General features: G+C 34.3%; 1 protein-coding gene across 3 annotated transcripts in view; it reads right to left on the reverse strand.

Annotated features, from left to right (window-relative positions):
• Positions 1–12,615, reverse strand: part of LOC127833548 (TPR and ankyrin repeat-containing protein 1-like) — a 139,827-nt gene that overhangs the window by 102,172 nt on the left and 25,040 nt on the right. For all 3 annotated transcript variants that reach the window (XM_052358855.1, XM_052358856.1, XM_052358857.1), the window contains exons 7-9: positions 11,094–11,206; positions 8,955–9,108; positions 7,852–8,102 (exon numbers count right to left, since the gene is read on the reverse strand). In XM_052358855.1, coding sequence (XP_052214815.1) covers positions 7,852–8,102; positions 8,955–9,108; positions 11,094–11,206 — 518 coding nt within the window. The remainder of the gene's footprint in view (positions 1–7,851; positions 8,103–8,954; positions 9,109–11,093; positions 11,207–12,615) is intronic.

Genomic DNA, 12,615 nt, shown 5'->3' on the forward strand with positions numbered 1-12,615 from the left:
TCGAAGATATGTACGGGGATACACGCTACTGCATCCACGCAGCACACATCAAACTGTTGTGCAATGCAATATAAAGAAGTGAAACTCCAGCTGACGGAGCAGTATTGAATTTTCATTAAAAACAATTAAAATAATAATAAAAACACAATACCGCCACCAGCCTCTGAAGGCTGAAAATATAACAACATACAAGCATTATTACATGGAGACTTTAGAGACATACAAAGTCGAGAAATATTGGCTAATATCATCCATATACAGGATTCACAAGACTATTGCCAAGTCGGTGAAACTCCACCATTTTCAGCAATATTTCTAGTATATTTGTTGCCATATCAACCAGAATTCTTGACGTAGGAACAACATGAAATGATGTGCATAATCTCCATATTGCCATCTATCCATGTTTAAAGTTTCATTAAAAAATATGAAGAACTTTTTTAATTATCGCAGGCTCCACTATTTTCATCAATATTTCTAGTCTATTTGTTAATATTTCTAGTATTTTGTTGCCATAGCAACCAGCATTCTTGACGTAGAAACAACATGTCATTTATCCATGTTTCAAGTTTCATGAAAAAATATGGAGAACGTGGTAAAGTTATCGCAGGATCCAGACAAGTGTGACAGACAGAGCGCAAACCATAAGTCCCCTCCGGTGTTACCGGTAGGGGACAATAAAACTCCAGAAATTTATCTGGAGAGAAATTCATTTCAGATCATAAGACACATTTTACATTTATTTTGGTTAAAAGAACACAATGGCACTTTTTTGTTTAACAAAAAAACAAAAAACATTAACATTCACAAATTGATAAAAACAAAACAAAGCCGTGTTATTAGCCTTTGATGGAATTTCCGGATTTATTGTTTGTTCTTGAGATTTTACAAGACCAGATCAAAGACTAATACAATGTATGACCTAGACTCCTGCTTGCAATTTTTTCAGTTCGTTGTAAAGAATGCTTGAAATTATGTTATCCTTTCTATTAATAACATTCCTAGTAGAGCTCTACACAACTACAGAAAAGCAGTCATACTTACATTTGACCTTAAACTGCATTCTTAAATTTTCAGCTTGAGACACAAGTTGTGAATGTGAACTATTAGGCTGTCAACACAAGTTGATCATTTTTGGCAGGCTATTAAAAACAAATCCTATATTTGACCTGTGTGACCTTGTTCTTGAGTTAGGAACACATGTCTTGTATGCAACAAGCAGTCTACACACAGTGATACTTTGTTGTAAGTTTTTTTTTTTTAATTACTCACAGAATAATGAAGTTAAAGTCCGAACATACTTTATTATGCCCACATCTGACCTTGACCAAAAATATGTAGCCAACAGTTGTGAAGAACATTTAAGTTACAGACCTGGGCCCGTATTCACCAACCCATTCTAAGACGTCATAATAAAGAATAGGCATGAAACCAGACAAATATGTCCAGTGTTTCAATATATACAGGCCTCCACTGGTGATTATGTCATTAACAAAATGTTCTACATAAAGAATGATAAAGATTTATGTCAAATTTTACTAGAGTTGCGACACCTTAAGGGTTTCGCGGGATGAATGAGTGGGGACAAAAAAATGTGGGTATGAAAATTTTGGGTAAAAAAATTGTGGGAACGAAAATTTCGGGTACGAAAAAAATGTGGGTATGAACATTTGGTTATGAAAAAAATTGTGGGTACGAACATTTTGGGTACGAAAAAACTATGCCAAAAAATTTGGATAGGAAAAAAATGTGGGAACGAAAAAAAAATTGGTAAGAAAAATATGGGTACGAAAAGAAGAGTGGGTACGAAAATTAAGGGTACGAACAATTTATGCCAAAAATAATTTGGAAACGAACCAAAATGTGGGTATGAAAATTGTGGGTAATAAAAAATGTGGGTACGAAAAAACATTGGGTACGAAAATTTTGGTTCCAAAAAAATGTAGGTACTAAAACGATTGGTAATATACAAAAATTGAGTACAAACTATTTTGGGTACAATTTTTTAATTAGGAAAGATGGGGTACCTGTAAGTATACCAGGGTACCCCAATAGTATCGTTTGAAAATCGGTGAACGATGAAGTATACTTCAAAGTACCCAGGGTACGGGGAAGTAGTACCCGGAGGACCTTGACTCATTCAGCGTTAGTATCCCAACAAGAGGACCATGGGCCCAAAGGCGCTAACTGAGACCCTAAGTAACTAAACTTTTATAACAACAAGAGCATCGCATAATGGATGCCGACGCTCGGCTGCGGGTGCAGTTTTGAATAAATGAAAGCTTGTTAGAATATTTTTTTTAGAGGTCACAGTGACATTGACCTTTGACCTAGTGTCCACAAAATTGGTGTGGCGTGTAGAACTCATCAATGTGCATCTACATATGAAGTTTCAAAGTTGTAGGTGGAAGTACTTTGCTTTTAAAGCCAATGTTAAGGTTTTATTATGGCAGACGCCGGACGGCGGAAAGATACGTGACGACGAGCTGGCTATGACAATACCTCGGCTTTCTCCTAAAACAGCCGAGCTAAAAAATGAAAGTCTTTCATGAAATATAAATGCTTACCGTAATTTGTATGCCCAATGTTAGTATTGATGTTAAATATTCATACCGATGTTCACTAAGATAAGACAAAGTGACTCCTGTGGTATAAACATGATTTTGCATATTTAATATATTGACCTTTTTTTAAAGCTCAGATGATCCAGTTTCAAACTTGGCTGAGATTTAATTGATACAAATGTTCTGACCAAAGTTCATGAAGATTTGCGAATAAATGTGTTAATAAGTGCTTTAACAAGGTTTCACTATATTCGTATACGAAAAATGCCCCCCACCTGTCAGCCATGTTTTTCAAGGAACTGAAATGGTTTTTGAAATTCAGCCAAGATATGGTTAGAACAAATGACCTGACCAAGTTTCTTGAAGGATGGACAGTGAATGTGATTTCTAAAGAGGTAAAATGATTTTACTATAGCCACATAAGGAAAACTGCCCTTCCCCTGACGGCCATGGTTTTAAGCGGACGGAACCATGTTTGAACTCGACTCAGATATCAGTTTAAAAGTTATCAAAATATCAATAAAATCCGATTAGGAATTAGTATAACACTGACAGACATTAACATTGTATTCTATTTATTCTACAATCGATAATAAAAGGTTCAGGAGAGAATCACAATATAAGTGTTTAATTAATAAAATCATAAATAAATGTGGGCAACAAATCATTTTTGTTTCAAAAAGCATTATAATTAAATGTATCACACAATTGGAATTATTAAAATATATTTACTGCAAATGAAACGGTGCTGTACATTAAGATTGTTGACACTATTTCAGCTTTTATAGGAGTCATAAACAAGATGTGTTTGTGAAACAATATGTCCCCCATGCATTTCACCTTTGACCTTGAATAATGACCTTGACCTTTCACCACTCGAAATGTGCAGCTCCATGAGATACATATGCATGCCAAATATCAAGTTGCTATCTTTAATATTGTAAAAGTTATAGCATTTAAGTTTGACACAAACCAACGAACAAAAAAACCAACAAACAGACAGGGCAAAAACAATATGTCCCCGACTATAGACTGGGGGACATAACAAGAGCTGTCAGAGGACAGCGCGCTCGACTATTCGAGTGCTTGACAGTATAACAAAAGCCATCATGGGGAAATTGTTCATATTCAATAGGGTCAAGGTAATTTAGTCATACTCGAAGTGGAAGAGGACCATAATTGAAACATATTGATCGTTTTTGTTTAAAAGAAGTTGTACTTTATAGACGATTCTGAGTTCAGGTATATTTTCCACAATCTATTTAACATTTGTAAACACATAAAACAAACTAATAACATTTTATTTCAAGTTTGGGTGGTGTCCATTGTGGTATGTCAGGTTAGTGTCGTTTTGTCAAAGCATGAATCAAATCTGATGATAAATGAAGAAGTTATGGCAATTTAAAGGTAGTACGCACACTTTAACATAAATTTATTAATTATATGCATATTCTAAGTGAAAAAATGCCATAATTGTTACAAAATGCTTGATACAGTTGTCTGCTCTTGTTTATACAATGAGGTCATGTTGGTTAAGAAGTATGCAAAATGTGAAAGCAATATGTCAAGGGACATAGAAAATATTTGAGGTGGTACGCAAACTTTAACATAGATTTATCAATAAATATGCTAAATTCTAAATGAAAGAAGGGCCTAATTCCTACAAAATGCTTGATACAGTTGTCTGCTCTTGTTTAAAGATTGGGGTCATGTTGGTAAAGAAATATGCAAAATATAAAAGCAATATGTCAATGGACACAGGAACTATTTGAGGTGGTACGCAAACTTTAACATTCCAACGCGCACGCCGACGCTGGGGTGCGTAGGATAGCTGCACTATATATATTTCATATATAATAGTCGAGCTAAAAAGTAAATATACTATAAACAACAAGCTAACCTCAATCACAAATTTAATGAAATGCTTATAACAATACAGTTACAATGATATGCCAGGGATTGAATCTAACTTTTTACTATTGTGGGCAACCATCTTTAGTATTTTGGTTGCCCAGATAAAGAATAACCAGCCCAGAAATATGAACATGTGTATATAATACATTCTTTTAATAAAATAAAAGATAATTTAATACTATTGCTGACAATACACATGTTCAATGCATGATGTATTATTATGAGCCTGAATTGAATCATTTCCTATTCCTAAATAGTGAATGTTATTTAACTAGTATTGATCCATGGTGGTCAATTGTTATTCAATTTTTATTGCACCAAATTGTTTTAAGCTTTAAAAAAACCAAGTTGCCCGGCCGGATTACCAACTTTTGAAATTGAGTTGCCCAGGCCAAAATCTACTTGCCCCAGGCTCACGGGAAACCACTTATTTCCATCCCTGTATGCTCTTTCATTTTCTGTTCTTCCATCCCATTCTCAAAATTAATTTTTAACCACACTATTTTTTAATAACATTTGTATTGAATGCTAACCATTATAACCCAAAAAACAATTTTACAAAGCTGTAATCCTGTCGCAAAGAGTTATTTTATTTAGTTTACCAGTATCAGTGTTCTCTGTAAATACCGGCAGCCGGCGATTTCGCCGGTTACATTTACTCTAGAATGCTTTCGTTTTACTGCATAGTTGCCGGCCATATAACTGGCTACTCAATTTTTTCTGGAAAACACTGAATTATGCATGACAAACACACAATACTTAAATACATTTTAGATTCGTTTGTAAAATAAAATGACACTTTCAGCTTGTCGACATTAAAATCCAAAGAGTCAAATAATTTCCCACGAGATACGTTAAAAATTGCGTAATCAATTGAATGAAAAATAAAAGTAAAGAAAGCCGGAATTCACATAAATTTCAGGTTGATAAAAACAACAAGGTAAAGGTAGTCGCTGAGATATAATAATTATACAGTTAGTAAGGCTCGATTAGTAATTGTCAGCTCGGGTACTACTTACATGTACCCCAGGTACTGTTAAGAATACTTACTTACATGTACCCTGGGTACGGTAAATATACTAAAACGTACCCGGGAATTTTAACGCTAAATCGGTTGTTGTCGGCTATTTTGTAAAAATTAATTATGTCCACATTTATGTCAATTTTCTGTTAAATGGCCTTTATATTATCAAAACTCATACTCAAAAAGCATGTTGATGCAGATTTTTTAAAAGAGAAGTTTGTTTAAGGTAAACAATATCGTTTTACTTTAATCGGTAGCATGTTTTACGACATCGGATATCGGGCGGATTTACAACTCGGGTAAAATCTAATAGTTACGGGTACGTTTAAGTATATTTACCTATACCGGGGTACATGTAAGTAAACTTAAGAGTACCCGGGGTACATGTAAGTAGTACCCAAGCCGACAATGACCAATCAAGCCTTAGTAAGTGAGTGATGGTGTATGGGATAACATGCTATGAGGGTGAATACCCCATCAGTTTCTAACAGTGTAAGTTATAATTAAAAAAACTCATCCTTTATATAAAAATACTAGTTAGTCATTAGCATCATAATAAATGTGGTCTAAATACTAATAGCCGTCAATGTACCATAACAAACAATAAATTAGCAGTATAATTACTTCAATAAAATTTAATATAAAAAAACAACAAACTTATTTTTTTATACCGGTAATTAAAGTTATCAAAGGTGTGAGTGTGCTACATGTAGTGTGTTTTATTTTTCATGAACAAGTCAATTGAACGTGTTAGAGGTGCATTGATCCAAAAGATTAAAAAGGGTAATTAACCACGGGCTTATTAAAATTTAAACGATGACATAAATCGATTATAATTACCAGCTTTTTATTGTTGTACTGTGTATATGATGATTGTATTAAAAGTGATGTCAGAGAATCTAATATACACTATTTCAATTAATGCTATTTTCAGACGTCCGGTCCCTTTGCCGTTTGTTATCGTTCATAAAATGTATAATAATGTTGAAAGTCAATATGAACCCTAAGCTTGCAATATTTTAAATAATGTAAACAACTTACCTTGTATTAAGTTGGCATTTTGTTGTCCGGTGTAGAAACTTTTAACACTTATTTCTGTTAAGTTGCACTGGCTGAACCAAATGAATTATGTAGTCGTTTCTAAATAATCACGAAACTACCTACTAAAGAATATGTTTGCCAATTACTGAGTTTGTGCATTTCCATTCATATATTGTTAAATGCCTGCAATTTCGTATGCTGAAGATTTCCATATCCACGGGTGTTTTTTTAGTTCATATGTTAGTGTTTTTCAATGGATCGTATACTTATCTACAAAACAGCTAAGTAGCGTTCACTTTACATCATTTTTGATGATGTCATTTTGTTAATACTTTCTCGCGTTCTTTTCGAACGTTTCTATGTCAACAATTTTGATTGTTTACTTCCGGTTTCGTCTAAGTAACGAAATTATGTATTTTAATGACATAATCTCTCATAAATGTTTTTAGTGCAGAAATTGTAATTTTAAGTATCGATTTCTCGCTTCAATTTTATATTTTGTTAAATTATTTGCGTTTAAATTTGATTGTTTGTTACTTACTTGCGAACTATTTTTTATGTGTAAATATGCTTAGACGCTCGTGGATATGTAATTAGGTTACCGTATCTACATCAATGGAATTAAGCGGTTGTTTGTTTTGTTAATATTTTCTAAAACGGGTTCAGCTTCATATGTTAAACGCAATATGAACTTATTTATTAAGTTGGGAATAAAATCGCAATATGTATTATTTAAAATAAAATTTGAAGTGTCTAGCGCGTGAATTGTCTCCTGGGGGTGAATTGTCTTTGGGTTGCTATTAACGCTATTAACGCTTCCGGCGAGAACTCATTTTATAGCGATTGCGCAATAAAAAACACCACTTTTTCGTCATTTTATCAAAACCTGGATTTTTCCCTGATATGACGAATACGCCATCAGGTATATCACATTCTGGTCCATATACATGTCAAATTTCAGCAAACGTGTTTGGCCAGTTTTCAAAACACTCAAATCGCGGCTATACCCTGGAGCTTAATGAATTTTAGTCGCCATTATCATTCGTTCAATTGAACGTCATAAATAGATGACGTCAAATATATCACTCATTCCATACTCAAAATTTAAGCAATTCTTGAATATATCAATTTAAAGAATATTCTTTATTCTTAGACTTAAGTCTAAGAATTGTTTGGTGAATACAGACCCAGATAAGATCAGACAGACACAAAGATACATGCATACACCATATAACTGCCATCGTAACAGCTATTTCTAGCCAACAGCATGCATGATAACACAAAACAAGATAATTAAAACAACAAGACCTTTGTGTATGTTTTATCACAGGTAGTGGCAGCCATTGCGTTGGCGAGAGCTTCCTCATGGTGGCCCAGGGTGCAACACACGTTGGCACGGTTACTGTACAAGACGGCTGCCTCCTTATAGAGCTGCTCAGACTTCTGGGATATCAGCAATCCCTGATCGTAGAACTTTAGAGCCTGGGCATAGTCTCGAGACTTCAAGGCTTCATTTCCCTGTGACTTGAGCTGTTCAAGTGCTCCGCGGAGTTGTTCCACTGCATTAAGGAAAACAAAGATATGGATTGTTCATTAAAGGAAAGGTTTGAAATTGCAGTTGAAGTCTTTTTCAATAGAGCAAATAGAGAATTATTATGAGAAGAATGCAGAGTAACAAATGCAAATTAATCAAAGAGTACAATATAACTGCACAACTTCAAGAAAATAATTTTTTTAATTAAGTCAAATTCTGTTTAATATTATTAACCTTTTTCTCATGGCAAAATTATGATATTTTTTATTTTTTCTTGTTTATGTTATCTTAGTGAATTAATTGCATACCAGGTGATATAGCATTTGTTTATTTTCTTGTGCAAAAAGTGTCATTTTTCATTACAACACAAACTCTATATCTTCATAAAATGCTTATAGACCATATCATACTTGTAGCCGTTTGTCATGTTTTCAAATCGTTCAGATATTTGTCTAATATTCCATGTGAAGAATCTTCGCAATATCAAAACAGTTATTCTTAAAGAATAGTCAGCAAACTATATACTAGTATTAAAGCTTTATCAGCAATTTAAGATGATCGTTGGTCAAATATTTCTTGACAAATGTCATGTTACAATTCCCTGCAATCTTGACCCTTGACCTTAAATGCAATAGAGCGTTGTCTTGTCGCTCAAGAAACCAGAATACCAATTTTGAATGATTGTAGGAAAAGGCGAGATATAGTCTAAATAGTCTACTGCCATACTGACCAACCTAACTACGGACTCACACAAAACTGCAAAGCAATAAAAGCAACTTCTTTAAATTAAAATAAACTTGGTGCAATATTTTGAGCGTGTGTGTATGCTTTATCGTTATGTTGAATCTTTATTTATTTTTTAAATAAAGGACCAAACCAGACTGTTTATCAGCTTGCTTCAACAGTGAGAAGGCCTTATCTGTAGGCTTCAAGCAATCCAAGGCTGTCTGATTCTTGTTGTTACGAATGGTCACATCGCACCCCATAGTAAGGAGTAGGTCCAGGATTTCCCGACCTGTTTCTGTGTCAATCTAAAATGTGACCTAGAATTATCACTGACAGTGATACCCCAACATATCTCTATGATACCGACATACAGCCTTAACTATCAGTGATTCATTTTGACTTTTGATCTCCTAATATGACATTCAAGATATGGTTGTGGTTCATGTGTGTGACGTCATAAAGTATAAGAGTTGTTCATGTAATTGTGAAATCTGTCCATGCACCGTAAAGTTTCGGAGAGAGCAACTTATTAAATAGTAATAACAATAATGAGATTGACATTTGACCTCAATGTACTACCTTGACTTTGAAAGATGCAAGATCTAATACATAACAACATGTATCATATAAGTAAAACAATTTGCAAAGTTATTTTAATCATCCAATAAAATGTCATGTTGTTTGACCAACAAACTCTACATACTATTTAGTATTTGTATTTTGACCTTTCACTTGAGAGTACAACCTTGAACTTGAAGCTAGCCATGTGGTTAGAGCATGTAAAATGCTATATTTAGGTTAAAGCAGGCATTGGAAAATCCTCTCGACCGCACGAATTTGCGAGTGAAGTTGATAATCGGGTGAGTAAAGTTTGTTAAATACTTGAGCGACCGGGCGAGTGCTGTTTTCCGATTTATAAATCTATATTCAGTTCCAGAACTCAATCCACATCGACACAAATTGCGAACATTTTTTCAAACAAACACAAATAGGTTTAGTACACAAACAAACTGTACTTTAAAATTTAAAATATTGGGACAATATTGAAATGATAAGTAAATGACGTCACGGACATAGTAAAAATAATTCTCGAAATCGGCTGCGCTCGTTTTGTAGATATCAGGAAGTTTGTAAATTGGAACTAATCGGTATTTCTCTGAAAATCCTAGATAAATGTATTAGTCATTTCAATGCTTAAACTGAGTAATTACGGCAAAAAGCGACTCAACTTGCGTAAAACACTTGCTCAATTAACCGTTTTACTCCACCTCCGTTCTATGCAAAAGATTCGAAAGGCTGAGCTGTGCACGTGCTGTTACTTAATTGGCCGATTGCAATTGAGTAACAAACAAACGATTGGTTCAGCATATTGATTGTTAGAAAAAAGGAAGCCAATTTTGTCGGCAAGAAAGTTGTTCCTTTATGGCTTCAGACAGGAAGCGGCTTTCCCCTGATGTCGTAAAACTGTCAATTAATGCAGATTGCAAATTTTCGCAAGACTTGTACTGATGCCATTGACTCTTTGTTTACAATTTCAGTAAAATAAAAATAGCACTAGCTTACATTAAACATTGGATTTAATTATCAAAATAAAGCAAAAGTGGAGTTGAAAATGTGATTGTATTAATTCGTGTCATTTGAAATACGACGTTTTGCGTTGTAAATCCACGCGTTTTCATGACAACAACAACGTTAACAACCATTACCGCGACGAAGTGGGGATCGATATACCTCGATTTTTATTTTATTTTTAATCATGAACGATCTCATAAGTCGTGACTATAATTTTAATAATTTTTTAGAGGAAAACAAACTCGACTTATGACTGCATTATTACGGTACAGATGTTTGTTTATTACAATGAGACAAAGTCAGATGATAGTTTAAGTTTAGAAAAAGGTTCTGGCTGATCATTTCTATAAATATAGATATTTTTATGCAGTGCGAGAATATTTAAGTGAAGGGCGAGGGGATTGTCATGCCTACTCGCCTTGCAGGGCGAGTGGCTCTGGAAAAAAGTCAAGGCCTGTTTAGTGTTCAGTTATTTAGAATGTATTCAATGCATGGTAAAGTTTTAGTCTCAACAAGTCTTTCTAATATATTGTATGTGTTATACTCATCAGAATTGGGTAATATTGTTCTTGCTCAATAAGTAAACAAAAGGTGGAAAACATGTGCAGAAAAATATGTTTTCTAGTAGCTTATGCATTCAGGCGATTACTTCAAAAACCACTTCACCATTTATATCTAGAATGCATATCTTTCATGTCTTCATTTTTAAACGTGTTACCTTTTCTGACAAGGCGAGCACATGTAATGCCGTGTTCCCGTCCACATTCTGTACGTTCTGCTTTCTCTGACCTCTATACCCTGCTGCCACCACATTCAGAAGACGTATACTCTCTGCAACATGACATGCACGATACTCAATATTGGCTGACTTTTGAGAATATAGAGGTAGACTAGCAGATAATTATACTGAAGATTTAATATAACAACCCATTAGTAAAAACACTCTGATAGTACATTTGCTGTCAGTAACCTTATATCATGACCAATATATATGTAGTTGTTGTATAACATATGGAAGCTTTAAGCTTAAAATTTATAAATTACAACAAGAAATTACTAACCTGGCCAATAATCTATAATTATTTTCAACTATTTACCACTTAATTGATTGGAATCAAATTAAGTTCCAAATCAATGTCTGCATGTAGCCTGCACACATATAAAACAAGAGGGTCATGATGGCCCTGTATCGCTCCACTGCTGAAAAAAGGCTGAAACAAATATTCTCTGCATATGCAAATACTTAAATATAGGCCCTATTTAAGCACATGTACACTTTTGTGACCCCCTGGGCTTGGTCAAATTTAACCCCAGGGGCATAATTTGAGCAAACTTTGTAGAGGACTTCTATATCTCACTACATGTACATACAAAATATGGTAGCCCTAGGTCCTAGAGTTAAGGAAAAGAATATTTTAAAAGTTTTCACAAAATAAGCAAAATATAAGCGTATATAATGTTCAATTTTGTGACCCGCGGGTCAGGGTCAAATATGACCCAAAGGGCATTATTTGAACAAACTTGGTTACTGCATACCAAATTTGGTAGCCATAGTCTGAATGGTTTTCGACAAGAAGATTTTTAAAGATTTCACAAAATATGCGCTTTATAAGGGTTTATTCAATATTGTGACCCCCCAGGGCAGGGTAAAAGTTGACCACAGGGGCATTATATGAACACATTTGGTAGAGGTTTATTAGATGTCACTACATACCAAATTTGGTAGCCCTAGGCCGAATGGTTATGGATAACTAGATTTGTTAAGTTTTCACAAAATAGGCCCCATATAAGCGTTTGTTCAGTTTTGTGAGCCCCCGGACAGGGTCATATTTGACCCAATGGGCATAATTCGAACAAACATGGTAGAGAACTATTAGATGTCACTACATACCAAATTTGGTAGACCTTTGCCTTATGGTTAAGGACAATCAGATTTTTTAAGTTTTCACAAAAAAGGCATAATATAAGCATATGTTCAATTTTGTGACCCCGGGGCAGGTTCAAATTTGACCCCAGGGATACAATTTGATAAAAATTTGGTACAGGACTATAAGATGTCACTACATACCAAATTTGATAGCCCTACGCTGGATGGTTATGAACAAAAAGATTTTTGAAGTTTTCACAAAATAGGCCTCATATAAGCATATGTTCAATTTTGTGACCATCGGGGCAGGGTCAAACTTGACCCCAGGGGCATAATTTGAACAAACTTGGTAGAGGACTATAAGATGTCACTA

Source organism: Dreissena polymorpha, chromosome 6 (assembly GCF_020536995.1).
Source record: "Dreissena polymorpha isolate Duluth1 chromosome 6, UMN_Dpol_1.0, whole genome shotgun sequence".
Taxonomy (NCBI): Eukaryota; Metazoa; Mollusca; class Bivalvia; order Myida; family Dreissenidae; genus Dreissena; species Dreissena polymorpha.